Genomic DNA, 18,507 nt, shown 5'->3' with positions numbered 1-18,507 from the left:
TTTATTTATACACATGCAGGATCGAAATCTGGGGGGTCAAAATCCCCACAACTGCAAAAGCAGGGTTTTTATTAGAATGAGTGTGGTTAGAGAAGGGGAAAATATTGTGCAGCACTGTCAAGCAAAATACAGCATTTTTTTGTTTTTTTGCTTTGTGTTCTTGTGATCCAGCAATGGCCACATCAGCAAAGATCTTACAGTAAGCAGTTCTGCACATTGCTACTACAGCTCTGTGATGTCACACTTTCCTTATAAAACATCATGGGATGCTTAGAAAAAAATGTTGGCTTAAGCTGGCCACACAGCAAATTTCTAGGAAAATAATTTGGCGAACAAAGTCACCAACAAATGCAGCAAATTTGCTGTGAAAATGTCTAATTAACACTTTAAAAATTATGTTTTTTATGAACTTTGTAAGGCACTCTCAGTTCATGTATAATTTGTGATCACTAAGTAAATCTAAAATTAACAAAATCTCATTTAACCTGACAAACCACTACAGCTATTTCCTTTGGGGTGTCTGTTGTTAGGGTTCACCCTTTTTACTTTTTATATATTCACCTAGTGATGTTTTTAATATTTTATTTACTTTATTCTGCAAGTTATGTGTTTTAAATGTTTATGTATCCTGATAATTTTGGTGTTTTTGCTTTTTTTATCCTTCCAAAATGAAGTTTAATGAACTGATGCTTGAAGAGTTATATTGTGAAGACAATCCTTTCCTTCAAAAAGAACCTGTTGAATCAATCCAACAAGAGGAAGTCCTATCTCTTAAGGTAGGCCTGCTTTGGTTGTGCTATATTAGTTAATTCTCCTTATTTTGTTGAGGTAATTTACTGAAGGGAGGCACATGGTGGTGCTTTGGTTTGTTTTCCAATGCTGTCTGGTATTGTCTTGCTCCCATTAGTTGACTGGCTTTCCTTCAGGGAGTGTCCAAAGGTTTAAGGGTGAATTTTATTATTTATGTGTTTGCAGAAATTTAGTTTGCCATGCAGTGAACTGGCATCCCCTGTTGGGTGGGTTTTCATCTTACTCTTGTTGCTGCTCTGTTAAGCTTTTGATATAACAAACTTTTGAATCAGATTAGATATGGTACAATATTGGTATCTTGTTTAAAGGATTTGCCATCATAGTTAACAGACTATTACAGTAAGGTTATCCGTGTGTTGCTGACAAGGAGTAAAGCATTAGCTGAAAAGGTTATTAAGATTTTGAAATATTTTAAGGTGAAGCAAAATTACTTGCATTATCTCATTGCAAATAATATTGTATTCTGTACAATAAGCAAATTATACAAGTCAAACATTATTGGTATTCACCTGATTGAAAATTAAATTTGGAGGATTTCATTTAGAACCTGTAATATATTGTATGCCAGCATATAAAACTACACACTTGATGTGCCATAATAAATACTTAAACTTGCCTCAGTTGCTCCAAATGTGTTTTAATTTCAAAATAATTCATCTGGGTTTTAGACAAGATCCAGCAAACCTGTATTTGTTTGAATAGTGAAAAAAGCATTAGGTTGAAATAGCCTGTTTTTAATTGATATAGACAATATTGCATTCTAAGATGTTTGTGTTTCTGTTTAATTGCTAGGAGATTGCTGCAAGGTTTGTTATGAAGGAACTGAGAAACCGGCAGTCCTGCATTCGAGATTTAATTGCACAGTACCCACTGGTGAAATCTTTGCTTTCGCAAGGAGGTCGATGTGCTCTGTGTGGTCAAGGATTTCTGAACATTTGGCTTGAATGTGTAAAGTTTGAAAATCTGAAAAAGGTATTTTGTTGGTCAACTTTTCTCCAGTCTAGTGATTTAGGCCAGAAGGAGCAAGCCCATCTATTGGATACTGACCAACAAAAATAATCTTAAGCTGTAGCACCCCTATCCTTTCACCTTCAGTGATCTTCCTTGAGTGTAGTTGTTCTTGATGGTATTCTGTGCTCTGAATTTCCCATCTTGGACACAGTCATTTTTTAAAACTGTGAACCATTGACAGAGTTTAGCCCTACTTCTATAGTTAATAGTATTTTGTTATATGTTATTGATTCTCGATTATGCTGCTGCAGTTATCTTTTTAATGATCTTTCTTCATGTGGTATCAAATTCAAATTCTACCTATAACCACACGCTCATTCCGGAAGTGGTCCCTTGAGGCAGAGCAGGCTCTGAGAGACTCTTTTGGAACTACAGACTGGGATATCCTGCAGGGATCACATAGTGAGAACATTGAGGAGGTTGTTGACTGCACTACTGACTACATCAACTTCTGTATGGACATTGTAGTTCCAGTAAGAACTGTACGCTGCTAACAACAAGCCATGGATTACAGATGACATCAAGGGCCTTTTAAACCAGAAGAAAAGTGCTTTTAAAGGCGGTGATCAGCATGAGCTCAAGCACGTGCAGAAGGAACTCCGAGTCCAGCTCAGGGCGGCGAAGGAGCAGTTTTGGAGAAAGCTGGAGCAGAAGTTGCAGAATAACAGCATGAAGGAAGTGTGCGATGGGATGAAGATCATCACTGGCTGACAAGCGGGGTGCCACCATCAAGAGAGACGTGAAGAGAGCAAACCAAATGAACAACTTCTTTTAACAGGTTTGACCACCCTAACCCACTCTCACCTTGGAGTACTGAACCCTCCACCCATCCTTCTGCTGATACCAGCATAGGAGAGACATCCCCACCCACAATTACAGCAGCGCAGGTGAGCAGAGAGTTGAGGAGACTTCGTGCCAGCAAAGCAGCGGGTCCAGATGGAGTATCGCCACGACTGCTGAAGGTCTGTGCGTCGGAGCTGGGGAGTCCTCTACAGTGCATCTTCAACCTGACTCTGGAACAGGGGAGAGTCCCGAGGCTTTGGAAAACATCTTGCATCACCCCAGTCCCAAAGGTATCACATCCTAGTGAGCTGAATGACTTCCGGCCTGTTGCTCTGATGTCACATGTGATGAAGACCATAGAGAGGCTGCTGCTTCACCACCTGAGGCCACAGGTCCAACACACCCTCGACCCTCTGCAGTTTGCATACCAGGAGAAGGTGGGAGCGGAGGATGCCATCATCTATATGCTACAGCGAACCCTCTCCCACTTGGATAGAAGCAGTGGTGCTGTAAGAATTATGTTTCTGGACTTCTCCAGCGCCTTCAACACCATTCAACCTCTGCTCCTTAGGGACAAGCTGACAGAGATGGGAGTAGATTCATACCTAATGGCATGGATCGTGGACTATCTTACAAACAGACCTCAGTATGTGCGTCTCGGGAACTGCAGGTCTAACATTGTGGTCAGCAACATAGGAGCGCCGCAGGGGACTGTACTTTCTCTGGTCCTGTTCAGCTTATATACATCGGACTTCCAATACAACTCAGAGTCCTGCCACGTGCAAAAGTTCGCTGACGACATTGCTATCGTGGGCTGCATCAGGAGTGGGCAGGAGGAGGAGTATAGGAACCTCATCAAGGACTTTGTTAAATGGTGCGACTCAAACCACCTACACCTGAACACCAGCAAAACCAAGGAGCTGGTTGTGGATTTTAGGAGGCCCAGGCCCCTCATGGACCCCGTGATCATCAGAGGTGACTGTGTGCAGATGGTGCAGACCTATAAATACCTGGGAGTGCAGCTGGATGATAAATTGCAATGGACTGCCAATACTGATTCTCTGTGCAAGAGAGGACAGAGCTGGCTATACTTCCTTAGAAGACTGGCGTCCTTCAACATCTGCAATAAGATGCTGCAGATGTTCTATCCGACGGTTGTGGCAGGCGCCCTCTTCTACGCGGTGGTGTGCTGGGGAGGCAGCATTAAGAAGAAGGAAAGCAGGCTCTATTGTAGGCATGGAGCTGGACAGTTTGACATCTGTGGCGGAGCAACGGGCGCTCAGCAGGCTCCTATCAATTATGGAGAATCCACTGCATCCACTAAACAGTGTCATCTCCAGACAGAGGAGCAGCTTCAGCGACAGACTGCTGTCACTGTCCTGCTCCACTGACAGACTGAGGAGATCGTTCCTCCCCCTAACTATGCGAGTCTTCAGTTCCACCCAGGGGGGGTAAACGTTAACATTATTCAAAGTTATTGTCTGGTTTTACCTGCATTTTTATTACTCTTTAATTTAATATTATTTTTTGTATCAGTATGCTGCTGCTGAAGTATGTGAATTTCCCCTTGTGATTAATAAAGTATCTATCTATCTATCTATCTATCTATCTATCTATCTATCTATCTATCTATCTATCTATCTATCTATCTATCTATCTATCTATCTATCTATCTATCTATCTAAATTTAGAATGATATTGTTAGATTCTGACTTAGACCTTACTCTTTAACACTAGAATTACCAGAGCCAACAAAAAAACTCCGGCCCACCTGAAATCCCTTCGCACCTCTCCGTCAGTGTCTTTTGTCTTCTAAATGTGTCGATAAGCCCAAGCAGCAAGCAGCCTGCTATACCATCCCCCCCACCACCTCAGAACAGGCAAGAAGTTCTCCCAGTTTCTGCCTAGATTGATTATCTGGGAGTGAGCTACCCAGAATTGTAAGGGGAAATAATTTCATGTGTGTTTTGTGTCTACAACAATCTATGTAAACACATTGTTAAAACAGAAACGTTTTTCACGTGTTAGTAATAAATAACAAAATGTAGACATGAACTGTATAATGTGTGAAGGCTGATGGCCAAATATGAAATAAACACTTTCACAAAACGTGCAAGTACAATACGACAGTTTCCATGTTGCTGTGGTTAGAACTGCCAACTTATAATACGGAGGTTGTGAGTTCGAAACCAGCTCCCCGGAAAATTTACTATTTTGAGTAGTGAGCTGCTCTTATTGTTAATATTATACAATAAAAACATACATTTTATTTGTGTCTGTAACAGCCAGTGTAAATTTATAGGACTTGTAAAAGTTATCGGCTTTTTTTCACTTTTATTCTCTCAGTCACAATCACGATACAGCACCCACCCCCCACCCCAAATCTGACGAGGTTACTTTTTATCTGAAACTAAGAATAACTGTAGATGTGAGTGGTGTTTTGAGACAATCAAACTGGAAATTCTCTGATCTGGACGGCTAAAAGCTGACACACAAATGTTGGTGAATCTGCCTTCTTCGTATCTCACCGTCACTTGAATTTTTTTTTTATTCAGTTTTACTGAGTGTTCCTGCTCACTCTGAATTAGCATGCCCCTTATGGTCCATGATGTCAAAGCTGCACTGACAAAAAAAACAGAGACATAGATATATGTGATATTTGGAATAACTCATTTTATGACATGTATAGTACATTTCGATAAACAACATGGCATTGATGCAACATTATTCACATTATTCATATTCATTCGCACGCTGTCTTGCGCTTGTACAGTAGTCTCCCGCTTAAGTACGCAACTTGAACCTGCAAAGTTTGTGCGTACTTAGCCGGTAGGTATGTACTTTACGTTGGCCACTCCCAAACAAAACTTGAACCTGCGAAGTTTGCACGTACTTAGCCGCCACTCCCAAATAGCTTGCATTTCGCTACGATGTCAAAGAAACCAAACGGCAAGTGTCTCAATGAGTTTCAATGCTGCAAAATCATCTCGAAGCTAAGCAAAACGTCTGCTCCCAGTAAGAGGGCCATAGCGCGAGAGTACAAGGTTAGTGAAGGCGCTATCCGAAAGATTTGGGAGAATCGTGAAGCGATCCAAGAACGATCTGCCCTGTTGACTGAAGAGGCTAAGGAGAAGACTTTTCGAGCTTCAGTTGGACGATTTACGGAGCTTGAAGACATACTTTATGTCTGGATTGACAGCATGCGTCGTGCCAGCCTTCCTGTATTGCCATCCCTCGCCATTGCCAAAGCAAAAAGCATTGCTTCCAGCCTGTCAATTCTGGAATCAGATTTTAAGGCATCTTGGCAATGGTAAAGTCGATTCAGAGTTCGGCGTGGATTGCAGAAGATGCTCCTTCACAGAGAGGGAGCAGAAGTCAACAAGAACGATCCGGAATTGCTAGCTGCTTTAGAAAACCTTTACGTGATTATCGCGAAATATGACCCTGAAAATGTCTACAACATGGACGAGACCGGCTTGTTTTTTCGATTGCTTCCGAGATATAGTCTTCTTATGCCAGACGAGGATATCTCAACCACCAGAGGCAAAAAGAAAGCGAAAGATCGAGTTTCTCTAATCGTTTGCGCCAACGTAACCAGAACTCACAAAATTCCTTGCGCTTTGATCGGAAAACCCAAAGAACCAGCTTGTATTAAGGACCGACATTGGCCAGTTCCTTATTTCAATCAAGCAAAAGCTTGGATGAATGTAGAAACCTGTTGGAAGTGGTTCAATGAGGTGTTTTTTCCAGAAGTGAAAAAGCAAACCGGACGTCACGTTCTGTTGCTGATGGACAACGCTCCGGGACATTTTGAAGCCTTCGAACGTGACAATATTCAGATAGTTTTCTTTCCCCCGAAATGTACAAGCTGGAAACAGCCTTGTGACATGGGAATAATCGCAGCTCTGAAAAAGTGATACAAATATTTGTATCTCAAGGATGTTCTTGACTTTTACGAACTTGACGAGGAGGCGAAAAGTCGAAAGAAAGATCAGGGACGAATATTGCGACGAGGTGCTGCAGGGGTCTTTTACTTGATGCTGCAAGTTATGTGAAAGAAGCCTGGGTTTCTGTTTTGCCAAGCTCGATCAAAAATGCTTTCATCAAGGCCGAACTAATGACTTTAGAACCAGAAGTGGAGGCTGATAGCAATGTTGAAGATGTGGGCACTGAAGTTGCGAAGGCTTTGGAAACATTGAATTTATCTATCGCTCCATCAGAACTGGAGGACTTCGTTCACGTTGATGACGAGAACAATGAAGAATATGCTGCCGCAGTATTGGAAGATGTTGAAGAGCTTTTGGAGTCAATGAAAATTGTTGAAACAGTGATGGATGATGATGATGACAACGTTGATCCTCAAGACCTGAGTGCCGGTTTAGAAAGTGGAGTTGTATTTCAGGGGTTCAAATCCCTTTACAAGCAGGTTCTCAACATCGAGGATCAGCTGCTCTGCTCTGAAGTTCAAATTGAAGCTGATGATACATTCGATGATCTTAAGAAATCGTTTGAATCATTTCAGAGCAAGATCCGGGCTGTCTCCCTCAAAGCCAAACGCAAGAAACTTCAAAACCTTCGCCAAATGATGATTCATGACATGTTTAACTAATAAATCTTGAACCCAGAATGTTAGAGAAAAATATGCGTACTTAACCGGGATGCGTACTTAAACGGGTGCGTACTTAAACGGGAGGCTACTGTAATCAGTGACCGCGTTTTTGTTTTTCTTCATCTTGCCAGTGTCTACTTTTGGGTGCATTGGGGTGTTTCTTTTGTACTGCAGGACATGCAGAGGAAAGAATAGTACAGAGAGGTCAGGTTCACGCTATAGGCAATCATCAGATTCAAATGTTAACAGTTCACACACAACTAAGGGCCGTCCTTTCTACATTTACGACGTGTACCTGTTGCAATGTACACACTTCTCACTGTGCTGTGGTTACTATTACACTGAAGGGGCTGGGGAAGCGGGGGTCTTGGAACAGAAGCTTGTCGATATTGCATCCTCTTTTGCTTTATCCATTGCCTTTCCTTGTAAGAAGCGATGACGAAGTTCCTCTGCAAGGTGAGCAAAGAACACTCTTCTTTTCTCAGTGGCCCCCGTGCATGCCTTGCACAGTACATGTGCGTTGATCGCCGTCAAGTCAAGCGTGTTATAGCTTAAGCAACCGGCCACCTGCATGCTTCTGCTCGCACTGAATAAGCTCACGCCTTCTGGTGCAAGATGTCAACGCAGTACTGTGCAAAAAAGAAGCAGACAAATATATGTGACATTTTGAAGAAATCATTTTATGACCTGAATAGTACCAATCAGAAAACGTTGTCGCACTAATGGAATATTATTTGAAAACAAACAGCATCAGATTGGGTGTGAATTTATACTGACGCTGTTAGTTAGAGTCAGATCAGATGAGGGGGCGAGGGAGAGCGTGAACGTGACTGAGAGAATAAAACTGAAAAAAAAGCTAACTTTTAGAAATACAGTACCATACATTTACAGCTCTTACTGCTATCAAACACGATTATACAAATGTTTGCAGATTAATCTTTAAGTTTTATAGCTGCTACATCGTGCAACTCTCTTTCAAGGTCTCTCTTTGTGTGCCTTCATCTGTCTTGATAGTGAAATCCACACTCTTGATCAAATTGTTCTCTCATCCTTTTTAACAGGTGGAACAGTAATGGACTTGATCACTAAATCCAATCTCCAGCTGCAACTCATTGTATTCTGATTATCACTCCAATTAATACTCATCTGTGTATTCTTTTTGCAGAATTTTGTGGCTCTTAGTCGTAACCACGTCATACCTGTCAGAGTGCTTCTTTGCTCTTATAACTGCTTTAACCAGCAGGGCCATGGCTATTACGGAGTTGCATTACTATAGAAAGAAAATGCATTCGGTGTCTGGCATTTATGGTAAAACATTTTAATTTAGTTTGATTTTTATTCAGTTTATTCTGAAATAATAACTGACCGAAGCATATATCTAATATGTATTGTAATATCAAAAACATTGCTCATCTTTTTGTTCAATCACAAAATGTGCCATGAAAACCACACCTGTAGCATGAAGTTAAACAATTACAGTCAATACATTTACTACAGTCAACCATTCAATCATTAAGATGGAGCCATACATGTTATGTTCTAGTAACTGCATAGTATTTCTGCCTCCCAACACTTGTAATCTGGCCAGGGCGCCTTCTGTATAGAATTTGAATTGCAGTCCCTGTGTTCTTATGACTTTCCCTCAAAGGAATTTCTTCTGATTTCACATACAGTATATAGTCCAAAGACATGCTTTTATAAAGTTGGTTTAGTTTGTGTGTGACTGATTCTCTATTTTTTTAAGCTGATTTTGTCCAGAGGCAGTACACGGGTACAGTGGGTAGTACAGGTGCTTCATAAATCCAACACATTTGTTTTAAATTCTAGTCCAGACACTTTCTGTGTTCAGGCTGTTTGTTCTCCATATGATCATAAGTTGTTTCTCTTGGTGTTAACAGACTTCTCCCACATCCCAAAGTGTTGGATTAGGTGGGTTCAGATTAGAGTTATTTTTTCAAATAGGATATGGTGGTGCATTGGCTAACATTTATACCTCACTCCTTCAAGGATCTCATTTTTGTTCAGGACTTGGTGTATGAATTTTATACATTGTCCACATGTTTATATGGGTTTTCCTCCAAGTAGATGGCATATGTATGTTAAATTCATTGATTAAGGAGATTGACTGATTAATGAAGTAAATTGATTAGATGATTTACTGTAATAGATATGTATGCTAGGTTAAGTAATGTTTCTGAAGTGTATGGTATGCATGGGTGAGTTTCTGCATAGCTCTGGTGCTTTAAGGATAGATTTCCGCCATCTACAAGCTCATAATTGAAAAAGCAGGCTTGGAAAATTTATGAATAGGTGATTTTATATTTAAGATTCAGAAAAGTTTTAAGATGTCAATTTCTAAGACCTTAGTAATTCTGTGGTAAACATTTTCTTAAACTACAGTCCTAAGAATACTAATAGTACATATCCATACCTACTCACTTGAGCAGCCTAGGACTGAAAGTGCACCAAATATTGTCAATAATATAATAGGGGACACATACTAACTTAAATTAATACCATAGTTATTGGTCTGTCTATAGTGAAATCCTGAAGCCACTGCAGCTCTTGTTGACTAGAATACATTTTATAAGTTTTATGGTTGAACTTATAAAACCATACATTGAACTTAATGTAAAATGTAAATGTATTAATGTAAAATATAAAACTGGTATTAATTATAATTTAAATATTTACAGTGTTTGAATTTTAAAAAATTGCTTTTTCATTTTTTCCTCCATGAATTGACAAAATTTGCTTATTTTGTGTATGTCTTGTTTTTCAGTGACGCAGCTTGCTGACCATCGGACAAGAGATGTTTAATGCACACTAAAAGGCCCTGGGGTGTTCACATGAGCCTTATTTTATGAAACAGTTCAGGATGTTTAAAGAGTTTGTAGTCTAGTCGTTAGTCTTGTTCCAGTCCAAAGCTGATAGTTCCCATGAAACATTGTAAAGATGTGCTGCATCAAAAGTGATGGGAGAGTATTTTAAATGAATCAGGTAGGGTGGAGGAGAGATGCAGCTAAACATAATCTGTACACAAAAAGGAATGATGCTGATTGTCTGCCATTTATGCTTCTAAGGTACTGCAGCAGCCAACGCAAAATGAGTCTCTTTTTGTAATTCTTAAAGTATTTTTTATGTTAAAGATAGAATGTTTTCTTTATTAATATTGTAAAAATGCTCAGTATCAGCCATTTACTTTTATGTTTGCATTAGCTATTTAGATACTCAAATACAAAGAATGGATGATATATTATATAGTCAAGAATTTTTAAACAAATATGTTAATTTATTGGCACTGGTGTTTTACAGTTAAATAGAAAAGTTAAAAAAAAATATATAGACAATTTTTTCCAAGATATACATAACTTGCATTCTGATCCTGAGCTTTTTAATTCAGAAATGTGTGAACTCATTCACAGGTAATACGTGTTTATTGATTCAAAGTTTTGTTCTCGCTTGTGACAAATCTGTGCTTCGGATCTCTTGTTTTTATTTCCTGTGTATTCTGTAATTCTCAGGCATCAAGGCACTGTATTAGCGGTACACAGTGTTTAAATTTGTCACACTTGCTAAGTTACTGGAAGAAGATGTACTACACAGTCACAGGATATTACTTCAGACCCTTCGAAGGCCATGTAATAACACACTACAGTATGAAAAGGGTGATTGCTGGTACAGTATTGATACAGACATATTAATTACAGTTCAGTTCAATGAAATTTTATTACTGGTAGTGCACATCTGGTTGTTGGCATTAATAAATCGCGTGACTAAAGTTCAATTATACAGCAGCGTTGTGGTGTCAGTTCCTACACATGGGGATTGAGAAAGGGTATAGCCCAAAGTCTCAATGTATTCCATTAAAGGTGAACACTCGACCATGATCATACTGTATTACCAAAAATGAGGTGTTCCAACAGAGTGGCCCGCCAAAGCTGTAAGACCTAGTCAGTGTCTGTTGATTGTACCTAATAATTTTTAATAATAATTAATAATAATAATAATAATTTTTTGCATTTATATAGCGCTTTTCTCACTACTCAAAGCGCTCAGCAATTGCAGGTTAAGGGCCTTGCTTAAGGGCCCAACAGAGCAGAGTCCCTAATGGCATTGACGGGATTCGAACCGGTAACCTTCCGATTGCCAGTGCAGATCTCTAGCCTCAGAGCCACCACTCCGAACCATATGTTCAGACAAACCAACAACCGCATGCCGAAGACTGCGATGAACTGAAAGCCTAAGAAAGGGAAGAGGAGACAAAGACGTCCAGTCAAGACCTGCTGTGAAGACCTCAGAGCCGTTGATATTGAATGGAATGAAGCTGTTAGAGTACGTGAATCTCATTGTTGAATGCTTGCTGCCCAATGTGCCAAAAGACACTGGAGAAACTAAGTCTAATAAATGCACATCACATTTACATATACTGCTTGATGTTGTACACACTGAATTGTGCCGCTGCAGCTTAGAAGCTGTCCAGTCCTCGGAACAAGTGGCAGTTCTCACTTTATGGCACACCGAGATGCAACAGAATCTCTGTAAACCAAAGGACCCAGGTTTACCAGTACTAGGCAGTGCTTAGCTGCGAACGCACATAGTGAATTCCTGAATTGACACATATCTTTAGCATACACCTTAACTAGAGATGCTTCCTACCTTGCACCCAATGCTACCAGAACAAACTCTAAACCATGCAACCCCTTAAATGGATTAAATGGAATGGATGAACTTTCATTATGCATTCCTATTTGTTTCTTTACTTTAATAAATTTTATTGTGAAAGTATTACTTGGCAGTTTTATTTTGCAGTCTCATAAATATTAGAGCTTATCTATCTCAAACTTATATATATGGTATGGTATTTAAAACTTAAATACTATGGTATAGCATTAAAGGTACCCAGACCTAGAAACTCATTCTGTTAAATTATATAAAATTGCTAAAAACAATTTTAAAATTATATAAAAAGAGATTTAATTAAACCAAAATGCAAGGGGAAGGGATGATAACAGGAAAAATCAAAGAATCATTAAGATAAAACAATAAAGTCTTCCTGTCTTCATTACCTGTTATTTTAATATCTACACATTTATACGCTTAGCAGAAACTGGCACTGTGAATCTCCCTTTTTCGCAGGCAGTTCATTCTGTGACAATGCAGGTCGACTCCATGCTCCTTTTGTATTCTAGGAACCCCTTGAACATACCACAGTCAATACCAAAACATAGGATGAGCCTTGCAGATGAGAGTGTTAACAGTGCTCATGTGCTTTTATTAAAATTATCAAAATAAAATAAAAGTCAAATAGTGCAGTGTTCCACAACGTACATCCTTAAAAAAATAATCCATATAATCTGTGTGATGGTCCGCTAGTTAAAATCCAACTTTAAAAAGAGAGCAAAACCAACAAAGACATTGGGTCCTTAATGTTTCATCAGACAAGCCCAGCACAGTTCCTTCTTCGTCTCCCTGGCTAACCCATTGCTTGCTCAGATGGCGGGGACACCAGCAGGCCCACACCACCTGACCCCCATCTTAGCTGCCTCAAGTGGCACCTGCCAGGGGCCAGTTATCCTCCCTTTGTCCTTCACACTCCCTTGTCATACCTCGGATTCCTGGGGCAGGATTTCACCTCACTTGCACCCACTCCACCACCAAAAATGCAGTGGGGACGAATCGCCCCTGGAACGCCGATCCTTTGCAGGGCCAACGACCATGCTGCCTTTCAGTGACTGATTGACCTTGCCTCTCCACCTGATACTGCTCTCACAGCTGTTTTCGCTGTCTCCATTTCTCCCTTCTGTCTCATGTAGGCTCCTTTTATCTGGCCAGTTTAATTGGGTGCAGGTGTGACATGTCACTCCACCCAAGGAGCAATTAAGGCACCTGACTGATCTGCCGACCTCAGCACGTGCATTCGGCACGGTCCATCAGGTACTCCAATTAACCGGGGAACAAAGTGTGCCTGCACAAACCCGAATCTGTTTGAAGCCTTGCATGCAATTATTTATATCAAAAGTTGTCCTGTGCCATGAGCCACTCATCACACCAACCTCAGAAAGGACACTTGGCTCGTGTACATTCACAGGGGAGGATTAGAGAGACCAATCCACTTTACCTGCACATCACTGAGTTATTGGAGAAAACCACAAGAAGAACCCACATAGACATATAGAGAACTAGCAAACTCCATCTAGAGTATATAAACCCAGGCTTTGGACCTGTAACTGTGTTATGATGCTACTCTTTTCCGGGACATTAAGATAGATAGGTAGGTGTAATTTTAACCGATTTTGCATTTTATTCCAGTCTTTGGAATTTGAGATTTTGCAACTAAGATTCGACAAAGCACTTTAATTTTATAACATCCTCCTGTTAGTTATGCAATTTCATCTCAACAGCAGTTGTCACCTTTCTTGTTGTATTTGTGATTTTCTTGTATTTGAAGTTAACATTAATTGCATATCATTTTGTTAGATTTTGTTATGTTGTGTTGTGTTCATGACTAGCCCATTTGTACCCTTTATACTTGAAGTTTCTTTGCTACATCTTGTGAATTCATGCACTGTAATTTTTCACAGTGTGCAAAAGGGTGACACATAAATGTAATAATAGCAAAAGATTCTGTCATAATGGAAAGTGCATATTATGAATGTGGGGATGAATACAAAATGCTTTTATAACTACAGGGTGCATATACTGAATGCAGCAGTAATGGGACTCATACAGTCACTTCATTGTAAGCAGCCTGAGGTACAAATTGTGTTATTTGTAGAATTGTTGACTATTATAAAGCTCTTTTAAATTAAGTCAAGTGGTGACTGAAATTGCACATACCGTACACTATTTAGAAGAACCATGGCCCCCCAAACATCATCAGTAAGTTAAGAGAGAGTGGATATTTTACTATATGTAGAAATGGCTATTAGGAAGAAACAGGACAAAGCAATAAATGGGAAAATAGCACTTTGAATTTCAATATTTCTACAATAGAATTTCATATTACTGTCTTTTACAGATGTAATATAATGTTTGCTAAAATGGAAAAGATCAATTTAAGACTGTGAATGTGGCCTTCTATAAAGTACTGTGTATACAAGAATTCTCAAAATATCAAGGGATCTGTCTGTTATGCTTTTTAAGACTTCAGTAAATGTACCATAAATGTAAATTTTGGTGTTCTGATACATAAAGTCGTTAGGAACAGTGTTACCAAGAAATGTGCAATTTTCAGTTGTTTCAATACAGTAAAGACAATGAGCAGCATACAAATCGCTGTGACTTTATGGGAAATCCCCAGGGACAAGTTCTCCACTGTAAAGATATATGTCAGTGTTTAATGAAAATTATAATGATAATTATTATTAAACAGTTCAGTGGTGAAGAGGCTAGTACTGGTACCTTCAAACATCTGGTTCAAATGTCAAGCCTGAGCACTGCTTTTGGGGAATTTATATGTCCTCCCCATGTCTGCATGACCTTTTTTCTAGATACTCTGGTTTTCCTTCCACATTGAAGCAATATGCTAGTTAGGTAATTCTGCAACTCTGCTTTTACTCTGTGTAGGTGTGTGGTTATGCCCTACTATTGTCTGTCACCCCATCCAGTGTTGCTACCAACTTGCACCAATGCTGCAGAGAGTGGCACCACCAGTTTACAACACACAAACCTGATGAGGGCAAGAAGTTAGAAAATGGATTAATAAAAAAAATTATTATTGTAAGCAAGAGACAGACTGTCCAGAAGGTGACAGTTCAGTTCTGCATTCTTCATTGAGTATGTCCTCAGAATGCTTGCACAGGTTACTGTCTATAATGCAATGATACAAATAACTGGATTCAATCATAATTTATATACACAAATACACAAAAGAGTTTACACACATAGTAAAATATAGCAATTTTACTTTGAGCAGCAATAAAACATCATGATAATTCAAGCCCATTAACATTACAATTAAAGTATAGCCAGTCGGTGATGGAGGAAAGGTAATTATAAATTCTAGTCATCATTTCTGGAGAAAATAAACTTGTGAGTATCCATGCAGGAAGTTGTAGTACTGGTGATCTGACTGTCAAACTGGTAAGACAGCAATGGCACCACTTGCCACAGCAGAATTCCAAGAACAGAAATAAAAAAGATGAGGGTCAGTAACTATTTATAATGATTGCCAGTCTTGTGTTATTGTGAAAATGACTAACAAACAGAACTGTAATGTGAACTGCTAATCAGCAGCTCTAATCAAGGTATTCTAGCCTAAAGTGATGAGTCTTCAGGCTGGATATAAATGGCAGTACAGATGGGGCATCATAAGCAGGCTGATCATGTCTGAACCATTTGACGTTCATATCGTTCAGCAGAAGTAATTGTTTATGTATACACACAATTTTAAAACTTAATAATCAGTATCATAATATCATAGTTAGAGCATCTTGTATTTAACCACATGTGCTTTTATTTTTTTGGACATTTAAGAGCACCACCATTTTATGCCTGACCCAGTGGCATGTGACTTGTAAAATCATGGCACCCATGATATATAAGATATCCATTTCTATTAAACCTTTGAACCCTAGCCTACCCATTAATTTTCAACAATTTTGAAAACCAAAAATTTTGATTTATAAAAGTAAAATATAATGCTAAGCCACAATGTAATAACAACAGATTGATGCAATAGAACAAGCTATTTCACTCTCAGTCTCAGCTTTTAGTATTTTCTACCTTCCATTGTAAGGACCTAACTCCAGAACTGCACTTTTGAGTGATGTGCTTCAGAATAGTTTTTAGTGCCAGAAACAATGAACAAGAACATTACACATGATTTATGCCATCCTCCAATCAATCACCCTGCGTCCTCCCTTCCCTGCAGGAATCTTGCTTCTGGTGTCAAGCACCCAAAGTTCTTCAGACACAGGGCAACCTGCTCCGGGGACAGTGGCAGGTGGGGTGAATTTTCCTTAAGAGAACACACTCTGCTTTCTTTAAAATGTGTTTATTTAATAGGTCTATCAGACTTGACTATTGGCACCTTGTTGTTTTGTTGCCCCATCTTACAATTTGACTTAACCCAATTTAGCTCAGTACTGGGTAAGCCATGTAGCTGTTATTATTCCAGCCAGTTTCATAATCAATAAGTCATTTTATCATTGAGTAATCTCATTGTTTTTTTCTTCTTTTATTCATTCAGAAAATCACAACAATTTGATTTTTACATTCATAAGTCATTCACAATGTTTGTATTTTAAGTAGTTAACTCTCATACTTTGCTTTGCTATTAAGTTTCCTTTTTATGTGCAATATACTACCTTAATTGCATCCTGATAATGGAAATTTCAACAAGCAGTGCAGGTACTAGAGCCAACAACACTGAATGCTTACTACTTCCGTGTCAGACCCTCTAATATGCTCAGCCAGTAAAATAATGGATTACATAACCAGAAGAAGAATGAAAATTGTGCTGATGATGAAAATCTTAAATACCAAGTTTAAAAAGTATACAAAAGTATCCTAATATACATAAATGCTTGGCACAAAAAAATACCAAACTTAGTTTTGTCATTTTTACATTGACTCCAAAACACAAAACATGGGAAATAACAACTTCCTTATTTAGGTTAGAACTTCAGTTATCAAACCTGCAGCCACATCGAGTCTGAGAGCTGCTAATAAACACCTTGGATGAAGCCTGAAGTTCAAAACTGTGGGGAGTCAATGAAAAGCAATTTTTAAAATGTTATAATGTTCTAATTTACTCAGTGTATTACAGGGCTTACAAGAAAATATTGTAGCAGAAAGCTCAATAGGCAGACCTGGAAGTTAAATATCTGCAAGCACTTTACAGGCTGGATGATAGGAAACAACAGGCAGGGCAAAGCTAGATAGATAGTGTGAAGGATTGCCGGCTTTCTACTCCGGCCCTCACCCCCAGGCCGCCAGGAGGAGCTCTCCCGACAGCATAAACGTGCCCCGAATTCCAGCAGGGCATCATGGACTCTGTAGTTTATATGCACAGCCCTGCTGGATACCATGGGGGCCTCCAGGAGTCGCTGTAGGGAGGTTGTCGGACTCTTATGTGCCCTATAACCCGGAGGTGCGTCATGATCACATGACAGGAAGAAATGACGTGCCTCCGGGGTGAAGAAGAGTTTTTATATGACCCGGAAGTGTTCCTAGTCACGTGGACAGAGAGGACGAAACACTTCCGGATCAGGACTATAAAAGGACTATGGGAAATCCCAGATGTCGAGCTGAGCTGGGTGGAAGGGTGGCAACGCGTCTGGGAGTGGAGGATTGGTTATTGATTATTGTTGTTATTATTATTATTATTGAGTATTGTGGAGTGGAGGGTGCTTTGTGCACATTTATTATTATTATTACTAATAATAAACCATTATTTGGACTTTTATCTGGTGTCTGACGTCTGGTCTGAGGGTTCAAGGGGTCACGGAGACCTCATTCTATCACAGGGGTGGGCAAATTTATTCCTGGAGGGCCGCAGTGGCTGCAGGTTTTTGTTCCAACCCAATTGCTTAATAAGAAGCACTAATTGCTCTAGAAACACTTCTGCTTCATTTTAGTTATCTCCCTCGTTAAGATTATGAACCCTTATTGCTTATTTAAGTCTTAAACAGCTGCATTCTTGGTATTTAATTACTCCTTATTAGCAATAAGATGCAAATGACAAAAGAAACCAGCAGTTATCCATTTTGCTTGTTACCCTTTACACCTGTGTGTATTTATCGTGCACTATTTGGTTTAATTAAATACTTGGAAGGAAAGAGAAGAGAAAAAAGTGAAGGACTGAGAATTACCCATCCGTTTTACACTTCAAAGTATTTGGATGATATCCTTAGAATGGAAAAAAAAAATCTAGGATATGAGAATGACTTGACTTAGCAGAGTTAAAGCACCAACAAGCCATGAAATGTAATTATTGGCAAGGATTGTTTTCTAATTAAGCAACTGGGTTGGAACAAAAACCCGCAGCCACTGCGGCCCTCCAGGAATGAATTTGCCCACCCCTGTTCTATCACAATAGATAGATAGATAGATAGATACTTTATTAATCCCAAGGGGAAATTCACATACTCCAGAAGCAGCATACTAATAAAGAAAATATTAAATTAAAGAGTGATAACAATGCAGGTAACTTTCAATAACTTTGAATAATGTTAACGTTTACCCCCCTGGGTGGAATTGCAGAGTTGCATAGTGTGAGGGAGGAACGATCTCCTCAGTCTGTCAGTGGAGCAGGACATTGACAGCAGTCTGTCACTGAAACTGCTCCT

General features: G+C 39.3%; 1 protein-coding gene across 1 annotated transcript in view; it reads left to right on the top strand.

Moving 5' to 3' along the window:
* The window catches only part of lrrc69 (leucine rich repeat containing 69), a 65,326-nt gene extending 54,242 nt beyond the window's left edge, over positions 1-11,084 (top strand). Inside the window, exons 6-9 of the mRNA XM_028817785.2 lie at positions 675-776; positions 1,603-1,782; positions 8,379-8,521; positions 9,996-11,084. Of these exons, the coding sequence (XP_028673618.1) occupies positions 675-776; positions 1,603-1,782; positions 8,379-8,489 (393 nt within the window). The 3' untranslated portion in view covers positions 8,490-8,521; positions 9,996-11,084. The remainder of the gene's footprint in view (positions 1-674; positions 777-1,602; positions 1,783-8,378; positions 8,522-9,995) is intronic.
* The last annotated feature ends 7,423 nt before the right edge of the window (positions 11,085-18,507 follow it).

Source organism: Erpetoichthys calabaricus, chromosome 13 (genome assembly GCF_900747795.2).
Source record: "Erpetoichthys calabaricus chromosome 13, fErpCal1.3, whole genome shotgun sequence".
Classification (NCBI taxonomy): Eukaryota; Metazoa; Chordata; class Cladistia; order Polypteriformes; family Polypteridae; genus Erpetoichthys; species Erpetoichthys calabaricus.
Note: the sequence above shows the minus strand (reverse complement) of the source record. Positions and strands in the feature narration are given on the sequence as shown.